General features: G+C 37.3%; 2 protein-coding genes across 6 annotated transcripts; one reads left to right on the top strand and one right to left on the bottom strand.

The window, feature by feature from the left end:
• Positions 1-566: 566 nt before the first annotated feature.
• On the bottom strand, positions 567-12,027 carry LOC113682972 (cilia- and flagella-associated protein 100). Its single transcript, XM_089207921.1, has 21 exons — positions 11,682-12,027; positions 10,886-10,969; positions 9,989-10,089; positions 8,937-9,132; positions 8,628-8,695; positions 8,290-8,343; positions 7,727-7,836; positions 7,097-7,177; positions 6,838-6,913; positions 6,686-6,727; positions 6,526-6,568; positions 6,054-6,118; positions 5,293-5,321; positions 4,647-4,713; positions 4,043-4,194; positions 3,607-3,705; positions 3,160-3,196; positions 2,875-2,954; positions 2,170-2,266; positions 1,328-1,447; positions 567-905 (listed from the first exon to the last, which is right to left on the bottom strand). Exons 1-21 carry the CDS (start codon positions 11,725-11,727, stop codon positions 792-794), a joined length of 1,761 nt encoding a protein of 586 aa, XP_089064047.1. The 5' UTR covers positions 11,728-12,027; the 3' UTR covers positions 567-791.
• A 42-nt stretch (positions 12,028-12,069) lies between these two features.
• On the top strand, positions 12,070-19,096 carry LOC113682983 (putative imidazolonepropionase). Of its 5 annotated transcripts, none has more exons than XM_089207923.1 (8): positions 12,070-12,410; positions 13,261-13,325; positions 13,830-14,107; positions 14,586-14,811; positions 15,263-15,425; positions 16,245-16,300; positions 16,835-16,995; positions 18,928-19,096. In XM_089207923.1, exons 1-8 carry the CDS (start codon positions 12,161-12,163, stop codon positions 19,079-19,081), a joined length of 1,353 nt encoding a protein of 450 aa, XP_089064049.1. In that variant the 5' UTR covers positions 12,070-12,160; the 3' UTR covers positions 19,082-19,096. The 5 variants fall into 5 exon arrangements, 4 of the variants coding, with proteins under 4 accessions (XP_089064049.1, XP_089064048.1, XP_027055986.2 ...); XM_089207922.1 differs by having other exon boundaries at positions 14,532-14,811; XM_027200185.2 differs by lacking the exon at positions 18,928-19,096 and adding an exon at positions 17,503-18,797.
• The last annotated feature ends 5,299 nt before the right edge of the window (positions 19,097-24,395 follow it).

Below are 24,395 nucleotides of genomic sequence, written 5' to 3'. Positions count from 1 at the left end.
GGCCTTCATAATCGAATTTTGAAAAAAAGGAGAAGAGTTCTGTTTGAACGTGTTCATTTGCAAGTATTCTATTTTTTAATAATACATCAATACGCATTGGTGATGGTTTACCGGGTCACCTCAAATACTCTCCTCAAATTAGCACCGCGTTCGCTTTAGTCTGTGGTCAGCAGTCCAGCTCGCCACACGAGCGGTTAGACAACACGATGGAAATCTACAGTTGTCACGTGAAAACCAATTAAGACCTAGAGCGTTTGACAGCTCCAAGGCACTAGTTTCCCATCGGCTGCGCGCAAAGGAACTTATATTTTTGGGAGCACTCCTGGGAATTACTTTCGTGAAAGTGTTTCGAAGGCATGTTTTTGGAAATGTATCAGTTCGAGACGTGTTTGTGGACAACATGATTAGGGAATCTTAGCGTTTTCAACTCGTTTCACACCGGGATTTATCAAGTACGATCGCCAAGTTCATGAGTTCTTCACGGACCCAATGATAGAAGCCCAAAGTAAGCTCAAGGTAATCGGAAAGCCCTATACCAGCAGACGTCACACGATTTAACGAAGGAATTTTGTAATGGTGCAATAGGACCATAGATTTGCTTGTTGTTTATTAAACATTTCACATGCATGTATATACAATTTACAAAAGTTTGATTTAAATCAAAGCCAGTGACAAATTATCTCGAACTCGTGTGACTTTGTTTTGTTTCGCGTCCCAGTTGGTTCAATACAAACAAAAATTTATTTTTTTGCAAGAAACAAACTTCAAGGAGTCTACAGCTGTTGAGAGTTTTATGTAAAAAAATATTTCAGTTCCTCTTCCTCTTTGTCTTGTTTCTTGTCGGCATCCTGCTGCTTTCTTCGCGTCTGCGGTGGTTCTGAGCGGAACATCAGTGGTTTACCAGTCTGAAATGAGAACAAGCCAAAACAGAGCAATTTTTAAAAAGTTTAAAGAACTTTGGGATTGAATAGTTTTTCCTTCACTGAGCTTTACGATTAGACTAGAAAACCCACACCACACTTTCAACCAATCAGATGCAAAAGTTAAAACCAACTGTGACACCGTCGTACGTTTTCCCGCTAAGGCCGTAATCTGTGTTTACATTAAGTGTTCACTGGCTCTGTGATATTTCCTATTGTTACAATTGGCCCTTGTGTTTACTTTGGTTTCGTAATTGTAGTCTTCCTTTGTGAAATATCATAGGGCAAAAGACCATATTCTCTTATCCTTGGGTCTAAACTTCTAAGCGAAGCCAATGACAAGCTTCCACGTAAGATTAACAGCCCTGTAGATTTTGGCGTCATGTGACATGGCATGTATTGCCCACCTTTTTCTTCGGTTCAGCTTGAGCTCGTTCCAGGGCTCTCCTCACCCGGTCCTCTTGATGCAATCTTTGTAGTTCCATTTTCTCTTCACGAAGACGTAAGCGTCGATCTTTCTCTTTTGCCTATGACAGAAAAGAGAACAGTGCACCGGTCAGGGAAAGTTCCATGTAGTATACACGGATCACTCTTTGATCTTTCATAATTTACTTCCGTAATTTTCAGTCCAAGTTGAAGACTTTTTACTTTAGGTTTCCCTCCAACTACCAGCTACAAGGATTTACTCCATTTGCCTCAGATGACTCTCGTTTCTGTATTACAACGAGGTTAATTGTGAAGCTGTTGATTGAAAATAACTACAATTCTAAAGATCTTTGCAAATAACAGTCATCTTCATAACAATATTAAGCAGCTAACCTTCACCAAATGTGACAGTTCCTTTAATTTGGAAAAGGCATTTGAAGATGACAAAGCAGAGCTTGCAGTTATAGCCTTCGAAAATGTTACATCAAGAACAATGCCGATTTTAAATCTTCATGTTAGTCACGTTTTCATTTTAAACAAATCATATTCCGTACATATAAATAAGGGCGTAAGTTTCTACAGAAACTGTATTATTACAAGAAATTTTGGTGAAACAACTGAGTTGATAACTATGATGTAAATTGGCCACCGGAAATACTTTCTAAAGCTGACGTTTTAAGCATAAGCCCTTCATTAGAACCCTAACGCTCAAAACGCCTCAGAAACTCTTCGTGATGGTCAGTTTACATCATCGACTCAGTTGATAAAGCTAAATTATCCCCTATTGCGGGCTTACAATCGTGGTTCTAAACAGGTCTCGTACCTTTTCTGCCATTTCCACTCGGTCCGGTGGCATAACTTCGATTTGTTCAAAAAGCTCTTCCAGGCGATTTTCAATATTGGTCAGCATCTGAAGGGTGCTGATAGGATCAAACAAGTCAAGGGATCGATTAAAAACAAAAAAACAGAGAAACAAGCAACAACTAAAGTCACAGCTTGTTTGAAACAAAGACCGATAACAAAATACAAGAACAAATCAATAACCAACAGTGACAACGTATAAAGTTACGGTCAAGCGCCAGGAAACGCGACTGAAGTAGTCTGTTCCCGCCGTTCGATTAGCAAAACAGGGCGGGAAAAAAAGCCCCGTGATAGTGGCGGCGGAGAGAAAAAACTAGGGAGGTTTGGGTCGGGTACTTTAAGCAACCCGACCCACACCTCCCTCGTTTTAAGCTCAGACCATCATCGCACAACATCTACTATGTGAATACCTGGAACAGGCTATAACTAAAGCGAAGAACAGCTTTAACAGAAGCATAATTCACCGCATTCCTGGCGATTCGTATTGACTTGGAAATCTTAGAGGATGAAGAAGGGAAAACAGTGTTCTTGTTTGTTTGTTTGTTTGTTTTCTGTTCTTTTTTGGTTTCTATGTCGCAGGACTGATAATCGTTGGGGCATCAAGAGAATTTATTGAGCACATATCAGGTGCAAACAGTTTTCACACCAACAACCACCCATAGCATACCTTATGTTGGCCTCGTTATCTCCTATACAATTCCGATAAACCTCTTCGACTTTCTTGTTCAACGTTTGAAGCATTTTTTCCTGAAAAGAACGCAGTGAAAAAGGGAGTAATATAAAAAGCTTATAAAGGAAAAGGAGAATTGTAATCAGGCCAGGCAAGATTCAGCTACATATCACAAAAATCCCTCAATCAATAGCTCACGCTGTCACGAAATCCTACAGTATAACGTGTACAAAAATTATCTGAATACAGTTCCACGGGTCCAAAACAGAGAGGGCGTGTTACCTGGTCTTCTGCTTTAAATTCTCCATATGAGAACATTCTGCAAGGAAATAAAAATAAATAATCAAATAGATGAATAAACATTTATTTAATTATGAAAAAAAAAAACAATGTTATGAACAAGAGTAAACGTACATTAGAGACGAAGGGAAACTAGAACATCGAGACATTTAACACTTTAAATCCTATATTCTCCCCTCTAGCTGCTGCACATTTCCTTGTAAAATCGTTACGAGAATATGGTGTTGGGTCAAGATAACAACTTTGAGTATTCTAATCACCTGTTTGTTGGATAATGTATGGTTATTTAAGGGAGCAGTTACATTTTAATCACTTCTGGATGTTAGAGGGTTAAGCTCCTCTTACAAAATTCAAATAAACTATAGTGTATTGATGTTGACTCTGTGCAAACTGGAAAAGTGGAATAACGGAGATAAGAAACTACCGTACTTTGATTTCATTTCCAGTTCCTTTGCTCTCTCTTCCTCTTTGTTTATGGCATCATTCAAAAAGTCTATCTGGCCTTTGAGAATTTCTGTTTCGCGGTTCCTGTAAAGGGAAAGAAAATCAGTTAAATTACGACAAAAAAGATTCCTGAATCTGCCCCTGTGAAGCAACTTCAAGTCTAATCCTAGGAAAAGGTCGAACAGGTCCTTATTACTAACGTATCAGTATGAGGGTTTCTTCACTGGTGAGAAAATTTGAGGCTTTGAATTTTGAGCAACGCGAATCGCCGTGACGCCTGCAAGTGGTTCAGCTGAGACACCCGGTAACTCTCCCCCCGACTCGTTTCCAATCTTCCTGCGGGCAGAGAAGCGCTCATCCAGCAGCGCTAATCATGAGGGCATACTTGCACGCTACGTCAAGTCCAACTGAGGGGACTTACATTCGTTCCTGCGTCTGTTTAATTGTCTGCCGAAGTTCCTCCAGGGCTTCTTCGGTTTCTTGACTGTTCTGAATCAGAGACAAATTTTGTTCTTCTAGTTCGGCAAAGATGTCGAGAAGCTGCTGAGGATCGCCAAAAAACAAGTCTGGCTCCTGTCAAATGAAAAAGGAACAATCATAAAATTAATTGTAATCAACACAACTGCTAGACAAAAATTAAGGAATATTAGCAAAAAGGTCATTCAAAAAGTGTTTACATCGGTTCAGAGAGTGTTTTTAGAAGTTCAAAAGATAATTAATCATCAAGAAATTCTACTTGGATTCCCTCCTTCTATTAATTGTTCATTTTTATTCTCTCTCAGTTTCCAATAACCAAACCTCCATGCTCTAATTGAGCGAGAGGACTTTCCAGATCGTAGACTATCAACATGGACAAAACAGCTTCGCGAAGACAAGAAATAAAAAGGGAAAATGAAAAGTAGCAACCTCGTGCTTAGGCTCTACATCCCGACCCCTGGGGAGAGAGAAGAATCGCTCCAGGGGATGAGAAGAAGAGAGAGACCTAGACACGAGGTTGAAAAAGGCGCCGTGTTCATTTCCCTTACAGTATCGCTCTCCTCTTCGTCAGTTTCGTAAACAGAGGCTGGACTGTCTTCTGCATCACTCCTTTGCCTATGGATTACAAAAACCTAACAGTTAAGATTTTATTTTCCAAATGAAGACATTAGGTGTTATTATAAGCTAGTGGTGAGTGCAAATTGAGGGGTTCGTGTTGTAGGCCCTGATCAGGATCACTGAGGGAAATTTGTATTTTGGACATGAAACTTCGCTTTCGCAATGCCTCTCCCTACCAAAGAAAAGAGCTTCACTTGTAAACGAAGAAAAAAAAAACATGAAAAAATGTTCGTGTTTTTTTAACGTTTACAAAGCAAGCGAAGGCAAATGCTGGCAAGCCCGAGGCGCGAGATTCACACTCCTGCCATTACGCGTCTCTTTCCTAACACGCGTCTCCACTCGCCCGGAAAAGACAGAAAGGAAACAACAACTGTTCTGGCTGTCAAGGGAAAAAAAAAAACTTATCCTTTTCTAACAATCTTTTAATGTTTTCAGAGGAACATGCGGACATGCACGTTTAGATGCAACTTAACAGGTATCGACGTAATGGTGTCTACAAAATGCTCAAGTGGTTGGTGCGGTTGTGAATACGGTAGAATCAAAAATAATAAAAATACACACTGTTTGTACACTTACATCTTCACTAAAGGACTTCCCGCTAATTTCTGTATAGGTAAAATGCATCAAATACAATCATTTACATTGTTTAATTGAACCAAAAGAACAGTTAAGATACACCTTGAGCTGATTGAACGATGTCAAAAGGAAATTTACGATGTGGCTCAACTCCCTGTGATACGTATGGAGTCAAATTTGTGGGAAGAATTATTTTGTTCTCCCTTTGAGCCCAGAGAGGAACTAGCATTTCATCGTTCGTTACTAACAATATTTTCTGGCAATCACAAGTTAGGGTCTCAAGAATAAAGGAAACGATCACCAACTAAAGAAGCCCTCGATTTTCAAACAAATTTTTTTATCAGCACCTTAGTATAAGAAATGTACTGAGAACGGAATGGAGAAAATGACTACCGATGTTGGGGAAAGGATTAAATCATTGAATTCACCATAAGGCTAATATCAATTGATACACTGTGTAAATGCTTGAACAAAATTATCACAAAAGTATCCGTGTACAGGTCATTGGCAGGCAAGACTATTGATTGTCAAGTAGACAGAAAATAATCGAATCTCGATTAGCCATTAGCCTTTTTACTGGGCCCTATGTCAGAGGAGATGAGCTAAAAGGTGAAAAATGGCCAGCAAACAGGTGAAACTGGCAGCTGGGGTTGCACCCAAATTATAGCCTGTCTCTTGAATAACAGAGTCCCTTGCATAAGCTAAATAAGATGATCTGGTACTTTACAAGGTTCATATCAGCAGCATGTACATGTACTTACAGAGCTGGCCCTACTTTCTTTACGGCTACCACGACTGGAGTTTCTGTCTGAGCTGATTATGGAAACTAAACAAAAGGTTTTTAAGGAGACGTAAATCATTTGCTTCTGCATGATTCATGTAGTATACATATTGTATTATGCTAAAACAGAATTTCAAAGACTCAACTCCAAACTGAAAACTTATTCCCAAAAGGTACAATAAACTGGGATCAAGTTGAGAGTCTATAATTGAGATTTGAGGTGCCAAAGGTCTTTTTGAATACATGATTGAAATTTCAAAAGCATATTACAGTAGGGCTAGACATAGCAATTCACGACCAGCTTTCTTTCTTTGCCCTGAAGCCACCATAAACATATATAAATATTTCCAATCTCCAAGAGCTCAATTTGGCACTTCTGATAACATACTGTACAAAACATACACACACATCTAGGATACATAATTATATAATGTCCACTAAGATACACTCACTTCTCTTTTTTGATACTGAGCTTTTGTCCCTCTGTTTTGCCTTCTGCAGTGAAGAAAGGAAAACAAAAATAAATAAAATATGACCACCACACCAAGAAATTATTTTTTTAAAAAAATTTAAAAAGGAATACCTTTATATAGTTTTCCACTTAAATTTTACCTTTTTCTCCTCTTTGGCTTTTCTCTTATCATCTTTCCACTCCTATACAGATGTAATTAAGCCAAAATTAATGCAATCACAGACTCACCACAGAGATGAATTAATGATTAATTAATAATTAATAAAAAATAACAAGTATCAAAAACATGTACCTGTGGAGTAAGAGAATCCAGGAACTGTTTGTACAACATATACTCTTTGAGAGTGTCCTCATTTTTAGATATTTCACTGAAAAATTAAGGTTAAAAACCAACTAAAGTTGACATAAAATATTACTAACAGTAACTGTAGCTTAATAAGTGCAATAATTTTTTTTGACACTACAGTTAATTTTGTAGCATTGTAGGATTACTACAATCATACATGAACTGTATATTCAACGAATGATTTCCAATATCACTGTCATCTCACCTCTTTATTGCCATCATTTGAGCATTTATTTTTTTAATCTCAGCCACTTTTTCAAGTTTAAGCTTTGTTTCAGCCTCAGCTCTGTTGAGAAAAACACCAGTGGTGGATAAGCTTTGAATTGATTAAGACTTTTAAAAGTACAATGTATCTACACAAGTGTAGTGTAGGAACTCTTTATTATGCGTAACATTCAGTACTTTATTTCAGACAATTCCAAAAACAACAGTGTTTAATATTAAATTTCTTGATTCGAAGCTAAGTTGAAGACTGGCAAGTCATACACAAACAAACTAGGATGACTGAGGTATGTTTCTAAAGAAACTGTGGTGCTACATTAGTGGGGGAACATAACAAGATTGTTTGGTTTTAGCAACTGAGTCGATAATGTAAATTTGTGAATTGGCCACAGTCTGTAAAGAGTCTCTAAAGCTGAAAGCTGCATTGCTGGGGGAGTATAAGAGGTAATTCAGTTTTAGCAACTGAGTTGATACTGTAAATTTGTGAATTGACCACTGTAAAGAGTCCCTATAAAGCTGACATTTCGAGTGCTAGCCCTTCCTCAAAGCAAAGTTTGAATAGCAAGATAAAAATTATTTATACGAGTAAATTATTATTACAAATAGTACTCACATTTTGATAGCTTCAACTGAGTTTTTGTCATTTTCTTTTAAAAACTCATCAAACATTGCAGCATCTTCTTCAAGGTACTGCTCGGCAAGTTCAAGTTTCTTTTCTTCTGCCTGTCAAGTTAAACATATGAAGATCAATGAATGAAAACTTTACTTAATAACTGAACATGTGTGTACATCAAATATGATAATTATCATCAAATGATTAACTGATAATTTCTGTGGCTCGATTAACCTGAAGCTAGTGACCAGTGCACTAAATATTTTTTTTCTTTCCCTCTCCTTTTTAGATACTTTTAAATGGGAAAGATTGCTAGGTTTTAAAAAAATTCTTTGACTCTTAAACTCCCAGGATCTGATTGTTAATTCTCCCTTATACCTGCAACACATTCCTTGAAAATTAGTCAGGAGAATTTAGTGATCATGATAACAACTTCTATGCGATAAGTTTGGACATTCTCATTACCTGTTTGCAGGTGGTATAAATGGGTAGAAGTTTCATGTTGATCACTTCTGAGAGACAAAGGTTATTTCAATAATTATGACTTGAATGTGATAACTAACCTGGGCAATTTCTTCCAGTTTCCTCATTTCATCACGCTTCACACCTAAAGAATACTAAAAGGACACAGCCATGATTTATTAGTAATGAAACCATTTAAAAGGCTAGCACTGGAGACTTTTTAAGATCAGTCCATGATTCAAAGACATTAGACACCATGTAGACTCCTTTCCAAGCCTGTTATTTAAATGTACTGTAACCCAATTGGAAAGCACCAACGAATAGAAATTTTATCCTCAATTAGAAAACAATCACATCTCCTTATGACTTTTGTTAGTCCATATGGAAAATAAGATGCAAGGTCAGAATTATGTACCACCCCTGTAGGATTAATATTTACCTGGACTAGAAACATCTCCCTTTTCTTAGAAATGAAATCTGCCAGATTTTCTTTCTCCACATGGCGATCTGAAAGTGATTTGAAAGCATCATCATCATTATCATCCTCATCACTGGTAATTTACTTGTTTGTAACATATGAATATCCACCATATTGTTTAGTGCACAACCTACAGTAATCGCAACTATACACCAACCTTTTGTTTTAGTAACAAAAGGCTGACAAAGAATTGAGTCAGTCAATTTAAATTATTGATATACCGGTACCACATTGCAATTGTTGTTCAAGATCAAATACCAAAAAATCTACCTCTTGTAATTGCCAATGTAAATTGAGGGTCATCTTTGACTGCAATCACTCCATCTTTGTCTTTCTTTTTCTCCTCTTCAACAAAGTCATCTTCATTGTCATCACCTATTTTCCTCATTGCAGCTGTTTTGGCATTGACACGTGATGTGTATGTTGTCTTTTCATGTACCTTTAAACTTCGCTGCTGGATTCTTTCCTGCCGATGAAGAGAATTGGAATACTCATTTTACCTTACCAACTAGGCTTGTAGAGAACAAAGTTAAAAAAACTTTCCTTTTTTCAAATTTTACCAGGCAAGCAGCGAGCTTTTCCTGTGTCACAAACTGGTTATTAATCAAGTAAGTATTTCACTTACATGTACCAGCAGTCGCCATGGGAAATGGCACAGTGACCACTTAACCCTTTACACCCTAAGATCAGTATTCATGTTCTCCGTACTGTTCTCTATACATTTCCTTAGGTGCTGACAAGGAGAATTTGTTTAACAATCAAAAGCCTCTTTAGTAAGTAATCATTTCCTTTATTCTCGTGACCTTTAAGTTTGAATTAGGGGAGATATTGTAGGGAGAAATTAGATGCTAGTTACTCTTAGGAGTCAAAGAGTTAATACAGGGTAAGTCACTGGTAACTGTAATTGAGGTTCCACAGAACACCAATGATAAAAAAAAGCAATAAAAAGTGCCACTTTATGCCATAATTGACCACTTATTGTAAAAAAAAAAAAAAACAAACTTGCTCAAAATCACTGTCAATACTGATTTCAGGAGAGTAACATGGATTCAATTTTATCTGCAATGTTATTCATAGTTTTATTGGCTGGAGTGATTCTGTTCAAAGTGACCCATACAGGTGGAAGAATCAATACAAACAGGCCATTGGGACTCATTCAAAGGTGACCACAACTGTTTAATAGTGGTGGCGGCTTCATAGAGGTGAAAATTGCATTGATTAAGGGGAAACATTTGGAACTTAGATAACTGACTACTTACAACAAGGTGAGTACTTAATACAGTGCTGCAAATACAGGTTCAACTGTAGTTGCATGACATTACCTGTTTCTTTTTCTGTCTCTCTTTGTCTCGTAGCATAAATACATCATTATCATGTGGAATGGTGAATGGATTATGATTTGGATTTACAACAGACTCAACCACTAAAGAAAAAAAAAATACTTGATTGGTTATTCTTCATTCAATAACTTAGTTACAATAAATGCAACTTTCACCCCAATCACCTAAGAATAAATTATCTTCTCACATTCCCATTAAAAATTCTTTACAATTTAAGCCATGAGAATGTATTGTAATGGAAATAAAATACTACCCATTTATTGGTCGTTTACTTTCTTCATTAATATAGTGTTAGGAGAAATTACAATCTGGTAACTCCAGTGAGTGAGAGAGTGTGTAACCAAGATTTACACATCTTGTATTTTAACCCTTTAACTCCTAGATCAATTTGTAACTCTCCTTACTGTCAACCATACAATTCTTATAATGTTAGTTCAAAGAATTTAGTATTGGATCAACTAAAAATAATTATCCTCAAATTGATATTTTTCTTTATTCTCATCACTTATCTGGTTGATTTTGTATTGATATTGTAAGGAAAAATTCTGTCTTGATCACTCATGGGAGTTAAAGGGTTAAAGAAAATGAATAAAATTACTTCTGTCAACCTAATCATGTGTGACTGTCAAATACAAATTTAAATAACAGTTCCAGAAGCCAAGCAAGTTTAGAATTCTCAGGTAAGGAAACGTTTCCACACTTCATCATGGAAGGTAGATTTTCTTGTTGTCAAGCATTTTCACCCATCCTGATGACAAAGCCTCAGATATACCAGATTTCTGTCCTAAGTCCCTCAAGAACAAGATGGAATTGTATTTGTTTGTCTTATGCTAGTTTTTAACTTTTTTTTCTCACAAACATTTCAGATATAGTACTTACCTGATAAAGCTGAGTGTTTACCAGAACTTGACTTTGCAGATTGCAATGCCACTTTATCAGATTGTCGAGAGGCTGATTGTCCCCCTAAATGTACATAACAGTGATTAAGCTAACATCAGCTAGGTCTCTTTATTGATTATAAGAGTCTTCAAACTAAAATCTTAGTTATCACGGACACCTTTTTAAACATTGTGGTGTTTAAAGCAAGAATCCAGGTTGAAAAATCACATTGAATTGCTTCAAAGGAAAATACTGGTCACCAATTGATGATTGGCTTTCGATTTCAGTCTGAATGGATGTAAGGTGGGTGTGAATTTATTTTACAACCAGACAAAGAGATTAAACCTAAGAAAAAAACAATCTAATTCCAGATTTCTCTTGATTATCTCAATAGTTCCATGGCTATTCTTAGCTTGCAAGTGTGATAGAACTCGAGTGACCTGTCAACTGACTCCAATAATATGCCCTCTAACAGGTATTAGATTTAAGATTATTTCTTGTCTATTGGTTTGCAAACCGAAGTAAGCTGACTCCAATAATGTGCCTTTCCTACAGGTATTAGATTCAATATTACTTTGCGTCTACTAGTTTGCAAACCGAAGTGAGCTACCAGTACATTTACAGCCATACACCAACTTTAACGACTGCCAAATGCCAGAGCAATTGCAAATCACTACTTAATCTAGAACTGCGATGTATATAATATATATATATATATATATATATAGACTGATAAAGTTTACGTAAGTGTACGCCTAGAGAGAAATGATCTAATCATAAATCTCTGAAAACTTACCACTCCGTGGTGGCTTATTTGAGCCTTGAGAAGGCGATCGAGACATTTTGATCACGCTGTTGCAAAGGAGTTGCAAAGACCCCGGACTACTTTGTAAAACCCTACTACACTTGTATACAAGTTCACAACAAGAAACACGGATTCTGTGGTGGGGAACAACAGTTTAGAGTAGATTCAAACCCCTTAAAAAGACAACAGCTCCTTATTTACAAACAAGAAAAAAGCAATCCTTGCACAACGTTACTAGATGTCTGAGTTTGCCTCTTAGGTACATTAATGTTGTCAGAGGAGTTTCAGCGGAACATCAGCCATCTTGTGTATTGATAACGAGGTTACCTGTTGGCATGGAAACTCCAAGGCGAGCAGCGCATGCTAATGCGTGAGTAACAGCTGACTATTGAGAAGTTTGTGTAAAATTCACGGGTTGAAGCGCAGAGAATTCCTTTAAAATTATATATTTAAATTACCACAATTTTATCATGTATAACCTCAGAATTCGACATGCGAAGCAAGTAGTTTTAGTCTGTAATAATGGCGAACGAATTTTGACGGGAGACTCTATGAAAAAGCTGGCTATTGTCGAAGGAACAAAGGACAGAGGTGTGTCTGTTGTTGTCGATAGCGCGGGAAAAATCGAATGTATTGATTTTGACGAGAAGGTAGATCGAGACTATAGCAATCATACGTTCACCGAGGAAATAGATGCTTCTGGAATGTGTGTCTTGCCCGGTAAGTTGAGCTCGTTTAGGTTAATTAGTTTTGGACATAACAACGAGCGCAGGTAAAAAGCTGGTCGCGAGAGGGGAGAGTGTGGGAAGAGTTGTTCAACCTTTAGTTTTGCGTCTAAAGCTTAACCATTCATATACGTAACGTTTACAGAATCAATTAGGTGGTATGTGCGAGTGCTGATATGCTAAGTACATGTTGGTGCGTGTGAATTCCTGAGTGCTTGTGTAAAGGTGCTAATTACATTAGTTGGGTACTTGCACAAATTTGTCCTGAACAAGCAAGGAGATAAATTTTGACCATCCGTGCGTGATTTTCCCGCACAGAATTTTAAAGGGAAGCATACGAAATAAGGGCTTCCATGCAAGATATGAAAAATAATTGAAATGTTCATAGTGTTTCCAATTAGTGGTATGCAGTAGATTTACCATGTATGACTATGGACTGACCCTCGCCATAATTGGAAAAAATTCCTTATTAGGGGTGACACACCAGTCATATTTGTGCACATGTGCAAACCCTATAATGGCGAGTTGTCTCCTTTCAAGTTGTTTTTCAAGAACTGACATTTTATCACTTGTCAGAACCAAGTTGTCTAATAGGAGGAGTCATACATGGCATACTGGCTAGTGTGGCTGTTTACAACTTGTATTAGACAACTTGGTTCTGACAAGTGATAAAATGTCAGTTCTGACAACTTGAAAGGAGACAACTTTAAATCATAGGGTTTGCATATGTGCACAAATATGACTGGTGTGTCACCCCTAATAAGGAATTTTTTCCAATTATGACAAGGGTCAGTCCACAGCCATACATTAGGATTCATTTCTCAACTTTGTTGCCTTTATTTTAGGCCTTATTGATGGTCACACTCATCCGGTATGGGTAGGTGACAGAGTGCATGAGTTTGCCATGAAGGTACGTCTGCCAATCAGAATGCTTATTCACCATTCTTTATACATTTTCTATGGTAAAGAAAAGGGGAATCAATTAACACTCTAAAGCTTTTTAACCCTTTAACTACTATGAGTGACCAAGACAGAATTTCTCCTTACAATATCAAAACAATATCGATCAGACAGGTGATAAGAGTAAAGAAAAATATAAGTTTGAGGATTTTCTAGTTGATCCAGTACCAAATTCTCAGAACTAGCATCATAAGAATTATATAGCAGACAGAAAGGAGTATTACTAATGATATCTTGGGTGTTCAAGAGTTAAGTTGGTAATCATTTCCATCATTGCCATAACCTTAAGGTTGGTTTCGTAATTGATAAGAGAGTTAATCATTACTTCAGAGTTCAAAAGGTGATATGATTTTAATTTTCGAAACAGGGGTGTGGTATTTATCTCTCTTTTTGAACTAATTAACCTCTGATGCTCATGTCATACTTGTCAATAACAATCTTTTTTCATTCATAGCTGGCTGGAGCTACATACATGGACGTACACAAGACTGGAGGAGGAATAGGTTTCACTGTGGAGCATGTGCGCAGGGCTACCAATGAAGAACTATATGTATCACTTAGAGAACGACTTCTGAGAATGTTAAGATCAGGTACAACTTTGGTTGAAGCCAAGAGTGGCTATGGTTTGGATGTAGACTCAGAGATGAAGATGCTACAAGTTTTAGAAAAAGCTAAAAAAGAGCTGCCAATTGAGATATCCAGCACATTTTGTGGAGCACACTCTGTACCGAAGTGAGTAAAGTTCATAAGAAAATTTACTATTTGCAAGGTTGAAGAATATAGAATAAGTTATTGTGTGTAGTGCTGTACATTTCTTTCCATCACCTTTTTTTTTGCCTGTGTTACATTCTAACTGAAAATATTTGAAAATCATATTTGTGAGTTGCGGATTTAGAAATGAATGTGAAAGTGATCTTCTCAGGAATAAAATATCCTGCAGAGGCCTTAAAAGAATTCAGGCCGGTGTGGAACTTGAACTTGTTAGCTCAGTTGGTAGAGCACTGCACCAGTATCAAAGAGATTATGGGTTTGAATCCCATATAGGCCTGAACAATTTTTTTTTTGGCTTTATTGTCACTGCTGCTTAATTAGTGTTTATTTCTGCAAAGATTGCTTTCACATTCATTTGGTTTACCTTCTGTTACTTATCATGCAGGAAAAAAAACAAGATATATTTTCCAATTAAAGATACAGCTGATTTTTCTCCTAGAGGAAGTACTTTGGAAGAGGCAACTGACAATGTGATCAATCACCAGATACCTAAGCTTCAAGAACTGATGAAAAGCAAAGAAATAGTTGTTGACAACATAGATGTATTTTGTGAGAAAGGTGTGTTTGGTATAGATGAAACCAAAAGAATACTCAAAGCAGGAAAAGCTGCAGGACTGGCAGTCAATTTTCATGGTGATGAACTACATCCAATGAAAGCTGCTGAGGTACACAGACTAAATGATGGCATGCAATTTTGAGCTCCTTTTGTTCACTACTTCCTTTTTTAAAAAAATAAAACATTTCATAGATTAACTGAAGAGAACAATATTTTGATCTGAAGATGTGTGCGCAATTTCTTTGCTTTTCTTAAGCATCTTAGCAGGCAGGAATCTTAAATCCTTGAATCTCATTGGTTAATGACGTGCTTGCACCCAGCTTTCTATAAAGCAGACCGTGTGGAAAAGAGAAAACTGGAAGGAAAAAAAATTTGAACAAGTCGTTTACTAGTCTTAAGGTCGGTCCCTCCTGAGAAAACTGTGCCCTTGGTCTTGAGTACTCAGTACCTGGCAAACAATTTTTTTGTTGTTGTTGTTGTTGTTTTTTTTTTCGGCATACAGACCACCCATCTGGTGTATGAGTTATGTGTTTTTCTTAGATCATCATTCTCCCCATCAGCTAGGGGCTGAACTCAAGGCTAGAGCAATAAGCCATCTTGAAGAAGTAAGTGACGAGGGAATTCAAGCCATGTCTGCAGAATCAGTTATTGCTGTGCTCCTTCCTACCACGGCATACATCTTGCGACTTAAATGTCCTCCAGCCAGAAAGATGATTGAATCAGGTACATACATTAAATAGGAGTGACTGTATTATTTCCCTTGAAGATATGATCAGTGGTGCAGGAGATCAATGATTTGATGATCCTAAAAGCAACAGTTCGAGTGATCATGTACTCTGATCATCATAGTAGGAGAAGTCTTGAGAAGGGCTATTGTTTGAAGCATTGACTGGAGTTTTCACATCCTGGATGGAAATCACCATGAGATTGTGAAGAATTCATTGCTCTCAGTTGACCTGCTATCAGAATAACAACTGGAGCAATGACTTCTGTGCAGGTTGTAGATTGTCATTCACCACAACAAACAACAGGTGATCAGACTAAATGATCCGACAAGCACCTTCTATTCATATCTACAGTACTGTTTTGCAACATAAAGGTGTACTGTTCAAATTTGGTTGGAAAATAGCAAATTCAAGAGCGGTGTTGATTGTTCAAAGTTTTCATTGAGAAATGTGGTCACATGAAAACAGTGTAAAGAGTGAAAATGGCTCCACCATCAAAAACTAAGAAGAGAATTTTGCTTTACAAAGAGTCCTCTTCTTTATAATGAACAGGGTAATTTAGTATTATCACCTGCCTGAGTTGATAACATGAATTTACCACAATAAAGAGTTTCAAAGCTGACATTTTGAGTGTCAGCCTTTCCTCAGAGTGACAAAAGGTTAATGCTTGAAACATCATCTTTTAAACTCTTTATGGTGGTCAATTTAATCCACTCAGTTGATGATACTTAATTACCTTGTTAATTACTCTCCCACTGAGGCAGAACCACAGTTTATCCCCTTTATATAATAAGCACCTTGTTTGTTTCTCAAACAGGTGTACCAGTAGCTCTTGGATCTGATTTTAACCCCAATGCCTTCTGCCTATCTATGGTAAAGTGCTGTTTGTGGTAGCACATTATTTTTTTTTTATTTTGAAAGAATTCTTGTCTGAATATATTAATTATTATAACACCTAAATTGTATGGGATATCATATAAATTTTGTTTCAACATAATAATTGTAAATAATGTTAACTTGAGACTTGCATTGAGGAAGGGTAAGGGTCAATTAACTGGATGCCACTAACAACTTATCTTGCAGCTATCAAGTCACACTTTGTTTTAAAATCATAATATTATACTGATGATAGATGTTTTGAAGTAATTCCCCCTTCCTGAGCATACAGCCTTTGGCCTAGTTTTTATGTGCAAGGCATAGGGGAAAAAAAAAGATTGATTCAAACCAAAAAAGTTTTAGCAGGTGTTGGGTGCTATTTTTAAGATGTCATGTACAATGAAGTACAGTGTTAATGAAGACTTGTGGTGTAAAGTTAGTCTAATGAGCCCACTTTTCGTGCCATAGAAGTGTTGCTCTGAAGGCCAAAGATGTGTTGACATACAGGCTTTTTGATTGATCTCTGAACAGCCTTTAACAATGCACCTTGCTTGCGTTAATCTGGGCATGACAATGGAAGAAGCTCTGGCAGCAGCCACCATTAATGCAGCAGCATCTCTGGGTAGGTCACACACTCATGGATCACTGGAACCTGGAAAAGTTGCTGACATGTTGATTATTGATGCTCCAAGGTAAAAAAAACGTTGATGATGCTGTTGCATATATATTTTTGGCACCTATGAAAAGGTTCAACTCATAACATCTAGAATTTAGAGTGATTTTTAATAGGTGATGATAGAGAAATGAGTGTTATGATTGGGCGTATCATACAATTACTTTGTATTGTAGTTATCCCTAACGTGTGGTTCATAATGCTGATTGATTTACTGTAATTTATGATTGAGCACCAGGCATTTTTTTTTTTATATTCCTGAGGAAGGCAATGAAAAAAGAAAATGGAGTTGTACACTCAGATAATTACTCCTTAGGCTAAGAAAGTATTGTTGAAGAATTCATGCAACTTCATGTTGAGATAATTAGCGAGTATTAAGTTTGCCTTTGGCAAATAGTTATAAAATTTGATAAACACATGCATCTCCTCTCTCTCTCTCTCTCTCTCTCTCTCTCTCTCTCTCTCTCTCTCTCTCTCTCTCTCTCTCTCTCTCTAAGTAAATCATCGATTTGTTTGAATGTTTCAGGTGGGAGCATCTTGTTTATCAATTAGGAGGCCATGATGATGTCATCAAGTTTGTAATTAAGAATGGAAAAATTGTACATAGCAGATCTTATTAGAATATTTGCGCAAAGAGTGACCCTCTTCCTCGCTGCCACGAGACCTTCCACATCAAAAACTAAATTAATGTAGATTTTCAGTAGTCAAAGAGAGGAGTTGAGTTCATAACGGGTGAAAGACGTAGTAATAACAGACAATTGTAACTGATGATTGTTACATTAGGAATATATTTTCATCCTATGAATGAAGATCTTCACTACTTTACTTCTGTATTTGAGAAATTTAACAAAGGGGTCTCAACATCCATTGAGAAGTCACTGCATAGGTAGCATCCAAAGGCCAAACCAGAAATTGATGAAACTGAGGTATAGGTGGGGCATGAAATGAGCCGTAGCAACTGATCTGAAGACTTTGCTATTTTTAACCTCATAATTGCTTGACTTTTTACCGAAAGAGAATATTTGTAGAGTTGTTATTCACAATAATGTAATAATAGCTGTTCAGAGGTTTAGTCTTTGAGCCTTGAAAACATCAAGTTTGCTCGCTGACATGCTATTAGTTATCTTTTCAGAGTAAACCTGCAGAAACCCTTTTTAATAACGATCCATATAATTTTTTCATTATGATCCATCCAAATACCAATGTCTTTTGGTCATAGACTATAAGCGCACCTAGAAACCTTAGCTACGTGTTATAAAGAGAATAGGGACTTTTAGCAAACCACGACGGCGACGGCAACGAGGACGTGGCAAAACAAAAGATCTAATGAGCAGAACAATAGCCCAGCACGTGCGTTGTAAAACTGTGTACATTTCTTAGCCGTCCTCTGCAAATAACAACTTGAAATCATCAAAATTTGCGTGGTCTCATTTCCATTTAGTACTCCACGCCGCTCCTATACGTTATGGTGAGATTAATTTTTGGCGCCGTAAGAGATGATGAGCACATCCAGTAGTTCGCGAGATTCCAACTTAAAATATATATTCATTTTTAAATCGACGTCTTCCATGGCGTGGCCTTCCTAACTGCTAAATAGGGGAAAATACATGGGCGCGCGTAAATAAGGAATTTTTCTTCGAGTGTTTTACTCGATAGCTCATCACGAGTGAGGGCGGTGAACGAGTGAGATGTCGAGTTAAGAACGAGAAGAGAAATTCCATCATTTTGTTTATCTTCTAAACACAATAGCTCTTCAATGACAAGAAAGGGCGACTTTATTAATAAATGAAAATAAAGGAATCGAGAATTCCCGAATAAAAATTGCACAGTGGGTTGATGCTAAAGGCTCAAGATGAAAAAAAATTGTAATGAAATATGAACACAAAAACAGTTATGGGCGCAATTTTCAATTTACAAAATTCCTATTCATTGACTTTTTCCTTACCGACAGAAGAAATCTTTCAGATACACGGGCAAAATTGGCCTGTGGCAAAGCTTCCAGTTGTCGATTCTCGTCCTCAGCCGCGAGAAATGTCATTACCAAAGCCACTGAATACATAACTTTCGGTTTTCCTTTTCGTATACTGGTTTTCTCTGCCTTCTAGTAAAGTTTGAACGTCACTGTAAGCGATACAGATTTTTCAGTGTTTAAGCAGCTATAATCCGAACATAATCCTACAAACGACCTTGGATTGAGAATGGGGATGGCTTTGCGTTTCGTTCATCAACCTGAACGAGTGGCGCGAAAGGCGAGTGACGTGTCATCAGCTGATTGGGGATATCTAATACACGTGAAAAGTATCTCATTTTTCCACGGGTGTTGTTTCCGGCTTTCCTCGGGGCTGAAAATCCTTTTATAACACCTTAGTTTATACTATAAAATACATTCCAATCTATGCTACAAACGTTATGAGTTTATAACAATCCAACTCCTAAGAGCTATGACTTCTTTCAACCCATACCTCAAATGCATTAGTGCATGCCGATGTAATCTAAAATAACTCTTCCAACCCATCTCAATAATATTACAGCGTGATTCATTTCAAGCTACAAACTATGTTAATGCATAACATACAACTTACATATGTCATGAAGTCTTCCAATCAAGCCTGCCTGTCACGGATTTTCCGAGATACAACAATCAGTGAGTGGCTTAAGCGGAAAATCAAAGAAGTCTAACGTGGTACACGTTTGAAACTAGTAAACGTGATGATTTATCTTGGTGAGTGAATTGAGTGGAGTGTAATTTGTCTCAGTAATCACATGATTTCGATTGCAACTTAGAATAAATCAGCACGAGCAAACTTTCAAGGACAAACCAAACTGCGGGCGACGGCAATTTGTAGTCTTTGAAACATTTTTGAAAGCTAATTTATCCCAAAGTGCACGAGACAAATCATTAGATTGCTACTTAAAATGATATAACCAAAAATATGAATGTTTTCTGTTTTATCTTAATTTATTGTCATTGCTCAGTACTTCGGCTGCTTGCCTTTGCCTTTTGTTGGCGTATTCGAGCTTTTCCCTCAAGAACTCGCTTCAAGCTTTTAAGCTCTCGATCACAAATAATCGAGGTTTTGTATTCTTTCTCTTTTTGGTATCAGTCGACAGCAGTAACCATTACATGATAGCTGTCGCGTTGGTAACCTTCCCCCCGCCTTTCGTACGAACTGTTGCGTAAAACTCCTCGAGAATTTTACTCAGGCCTCCGGTACATACTTTCGCAGCTTTCTTTTGGAAGACCAAGTCTTACCGACTTTTTACAATTTTTTTCGTTCCTTTGGGTTTTTCGATTTTAGCATTCTCTCCCAAACTATGAAATTGTAACTTTTTTCTTCACTTTGCCGTCATTTTGTTTTGTTGTGCATTTGCGACTTACCTGTCAATCAACTCAGCTTTCTAAAGTCAGTTTCAACTTTAACACTCGATTTTCAACTTTCGGCATTGTTTGGGAATAATTGACGTGTTCTCGGCCAATGAACATGCTGAAATTTTTGCTTGTATATCATTACAGACCGAAATCGCACGACACGATGCATAAAATATTTGAAGTTCAGTTACCACTTTATTACATCCATTTTGAAATTGCAAATTTCAGTCGCTCACTTACAGGATTTTCTAGTCTCTTCAAACATTTTATGGATTCAGTACTGAGATGGTTGATAAAAAGTTGTTAAAGTTGTCTTTCATTTCCAGCACTGTGGTAAGTTACTTTAAGCAAGCCTTAAAGTTTGATTGATTGTGTTATAGTAAAGCTTTTTCATTAGTTTGGAAAATGCGATTTAGAGCAAAAAGTGGTGCGATTCGTGAACCAGTCGCACCGGCGAGAGCCAATCAGATTACAAGGATCACCGGTGATGTCAAAATGGATGTAATAGATTGTAAAATGAATGTGGGAGCATATTTCTGTATCGACGAAAAGATTCTCTTGGGTACAAAAATTTAACGAAGGTTAAATTTTGAAAGGATCGCACTGATTTGAATAAGATGTCAATCACTGGGAAAAGTTTAAAAACAGAACGATCTGCAATTTGAAATCTTCCTCATTTGGAGCACTGAATCAAATAAGTTTTACAACCTTCAACTGCGACCATACAAATTTAACAAGGTACCTGAGTGTAATACAACAGTGAAGCAGGTAGACAAGCAATTCATTTATGCCAAAACAGGGAATTGCGAAATTTCCTTAGCATGTGACTCAGAACTAGTACTAACACTCAGTAAGAAAGAAGATAAAAATTCACAATTTGTTTATTGAATTCTTTTCTAGAGCCGGTGTAGAATTTACTTATTCTAAATTAAAACACTTCCTGAGTGATTATCCCAAAAAATAAGATCCAGTTTCCTATTGAGAATAATTGAATAGTTTTGTGGAAGGTTATCTTTAATTAGCCGCAGGTTGCTCTGCTATATTGATCTGTCTTTCCTCTCAGACGATAGAGAATCCTTTCAAGCCTTTCAGCTCGGGTTTTACTTCAAGAAGCAGTGAAAAATGCATTAGATTTTTCAGTTGGGTATCGTTTGCACTAGATCAGTAACAAGGTCAGTATTCTCTAATTCAAAGCCTTCATACGTTACAATTTTGGCGCCACAGATTGAGGTAAATGTTGCCAACAAATTTTAAAAGATACACTATAATAATTATTTATTTACATTGATTTAGGACTTATACCAACGGGCAAGCGAATCTTGTCCCCTCCGACAGTTTAATTTCAAGACAAACTGTAGAGTGTACATGTGGTTATTGTGATTACCTTGCACTTGTTATGTTTTACCAGACGAAGATCGCCAGTTCGAGACTAGGCGGTGAAGCTGCTCCATTCTTAAAAAGAACTCCGTTACTAATGAAAATGGAGAGAGAAAAAAAGTACTCCGGTGAGATCAGTCTATTGTATCCACTGATGCAACAAGTTAAGAATTAGAAAATATTCAAAAAGAAAGATGTCTTTTGTAGTGAAGAACGTCTGACCAAAGAAAGATTTCAGTTGTCGAATTTCCGTGCTCTGCCGCTGTACTGAGCGACAGAGAATTCGAACTCAATGGTGAACGATATCATTACAAGGTTCACATCTGATAAGTTTCCAGCATATTGCTTGGATCAACACTTTCGAAATAGAATAGGGACGATATCAGGCTGTCAGTCGTTTAGTCAGAGTGACGGTACGGTCAGTAAGTTGGTTAGTCAGTCAATCATTCTGTTGCACTATGCAATTATCACCTTCACACTCGCACGGCACACACAACTATGCAATCAGCATAAGCACTAGCACCGTACTCTGTATTAATCAAAACTATAACAAAATTTTCGAGCGCGACTGGTTATTACCAGCCCGATCTGAGCAGCAATAGGACAGTGTACGCATCGTGCTTGTAATTAGACGGTGTAGTAGGACAGTTAAAGGGACAGTTCATACGTCATGCCTGTGTAAGTAGACAGAACCGTCACGTGCACGCGCTGTTGTCTCGCATTTCGCCGAGGTAGCTGTTGTTGTTGTTTTTTTTTTTCTGAAAACGTGTAACCGATTCTAGTTTCTTTCTCATTAGTTTTGATTAATTGGTAACAGGACTTCGTGTCTTACAATTCTGTCTGTGGTCATACTCGTGATTAACAAATCGAACTTCCGCTTTGCGGTCGTACGATTTTGTTAATCACTCGTATGATTACTGACCGAATTGGACTCCACTTGTTCCTATTACCATTATCAATTATAATGATTTCGTAATGAATGAGGTTTTTGTCAGTTTTTACATGGAACTGAGCAAGTAACAACTCAATCAGTCTGTCAGTTAGTCAGCAAGCTTTCAGTTAGTCTGTCAGTCAGTTATTCATTCAGTCAGTCAACCAGTAGGTCAGTCTGTTTTAGCCTGCCAGTCTGTCTGTCTTTTCTTGTCTGTCTCTTTGTTTTTCTTCTAATACTACTTGTAGTTAAAAAGAAGAAACGTACCTCAATGTGTCACTAACAGTCGGTGATCTTTGACATCACGTATGTGTCACGTGAACAAGCATGGGCGGTAAAATACAGCTTTTCTTGACTGGTGTCTTTGCCTCACTGAACAGGCTAGAGGGTCGAAGTTGTCATCGCGGGAAGAGGAAATTTAACTATCGGGCAGCGCCTAAACTCAATAAAAAAGCCATAAACCTGAATAAAGTCTCCGTGGGAAGCAGGCAAAATTTAGGCCGTGGAGTATGGTGCTAAATGAAAAAGACTGATCTCTATTCTTGAAAGTTTGACCAACTGTACACTGATTGAAGTCCTTCAGTCAAGCCTTTACCTAAAATAGCATGTTAGGAGCCCTAAGCAAACCATTACGACGACGGCATAAAGGACGTGGCAGGACAAAAGATCTCATGGGTAGACTGGGAACAATAGCTCGGCAAGTGCGTATGAAAATTTTGTACATCTCTTTGCTGATCTCTGCAAAACAGTCACGTGAAATTAGCAAGTCTTCCACTTTATTACATGAACTGTAAAATCGCAAATTCAGTAGCTCATTTATTTTAGTTTGGTCAAATATTTTATGGATTCAGTACATTGAGCTGGTTTTTGAAAAGTTGCAAAAGATATCTCTCATTTTTCTGCAATTTGACTGATTTCTTTAAACAAGCGCTGAAATTTGATTGGTTGTTGTGTGACAGTAAAGCTGTCTCATTGGCTGAGAAAAAGATACAATTTAGAGCATAAAACAAAAGAATAATTATGTAGCCGGACACATCGTTGAAGGAAACGGACATTCTTCTTCTTGGCTAAGAGCAAGACTCTCACGGTAGTCCAGATTTTCTTTCTCATGAATAAATCAATAAATTATAACCTGCTGTACATCTGTTCAGTAAAAGATCACAGATGACGTTAAAATGTGGTAAGAGCAAAACAATTGCGGGGCGTAACCGAGTGTATCACTGATGACACTTTTATATAATAAAGGAATATAACTTTTTCCTGGTGACGTCATGTATGCGTCTGTCCTCCAACCAATCATTTGTAAGAACTAATCAAAACGTGTGTATAATTCTGCACACGCCAATATATGTATTTTCCTCTCTGAAGGGAGTTCCTCTCAAACTGTTAAGTCTTTTAAGGGAACGATGAGCAAGATGAATATTCAGTGGCCTTGTATAACTTTAGGAGGAACTTTTATGGGGATATGAAAGTTGTCACGCCTTCGTCATGTTCATTAGCAAGTGGGACTGAGATCTGTGTTATGATTCCACAGAGAAACTGTTTTTTTTTTTTTTTCGAGTAAACCAGCAGAGACCGGAACTACTGCGGTTCGCTTTGGGTTTTGATAGGAAAAACTGAGGAAGGTACATCACATTAACGACATCCAGTTAACAAATATATACCATGTGTCCGTGCGTCTGTTCAACTATAGATAAAAGGATTTAAAAAATCGAAAAGCTTCTGATAATGATAGTAAGTT

Source organism: Pocillopora damicornis, chromosome 5 (genome assembly GCF_964200805.1).
Source record: "Pocillopora damicornis chromosome 5, jaPocDami1.2, whole genome shotgun sequence".
Classification (NCBI taxonomy): Eukaryota; Metazoa; Cnidaria; class Anthozoa; order Scleractinia; family Pocilloporidae; genus Pocillopora; species Pocillopora damicornis.
Note: the sequence above shows the minus strand (reverse complement) of the source record. Positions and strands in the feature narration are given on the sequence as shown.

Bases quoted from the DNA above. Each gene is read 5' to 3' on its own strand.
- LOC113682972 (XM_089207921.1), bottom strand. From the start codon at position 11,727: ATGTCTCGATCGCCTTCTCAAGGCTCAAATAAGCCACCACGGAGTG. The intron at 9,133-9,988 runs GTAATGTCATGC...CTTCATCGGCAG, and splicing joins AGAGACAGAAAAAGAAACAG to GAAAGAATCCAGCAGCGAAG. The intron at 5,322-6,053 runs GTAAGTACATGT...TTACCTATACAG, and splicing joins AAGAAAGTAGGGCCAGCTCT to AAATTAGCGGGAAGTCCTTT.
- LOC113682983 (XM_089207922.1), top strand. From the start codon at position 12,161: ATGTATAACCTCAGAATTCGACATGCGAAGCAAGTAGTTTTAGTCTGT. The intron at 12,411-13,260 runs GTAAGTTGAGCT...CCTTTATTTTAG, and splicing joins TGGAATGTGTGTCTTGCCCG to GCCTTATTGATGGTCACACT. The intron at 16,301-16,834 runs GTAAAGTGCTGT...ATCTCTGAACAG, and splicing joins ATGCCTTCTGCCTATCTATG to CCTTTAACAATGCACCTTGC.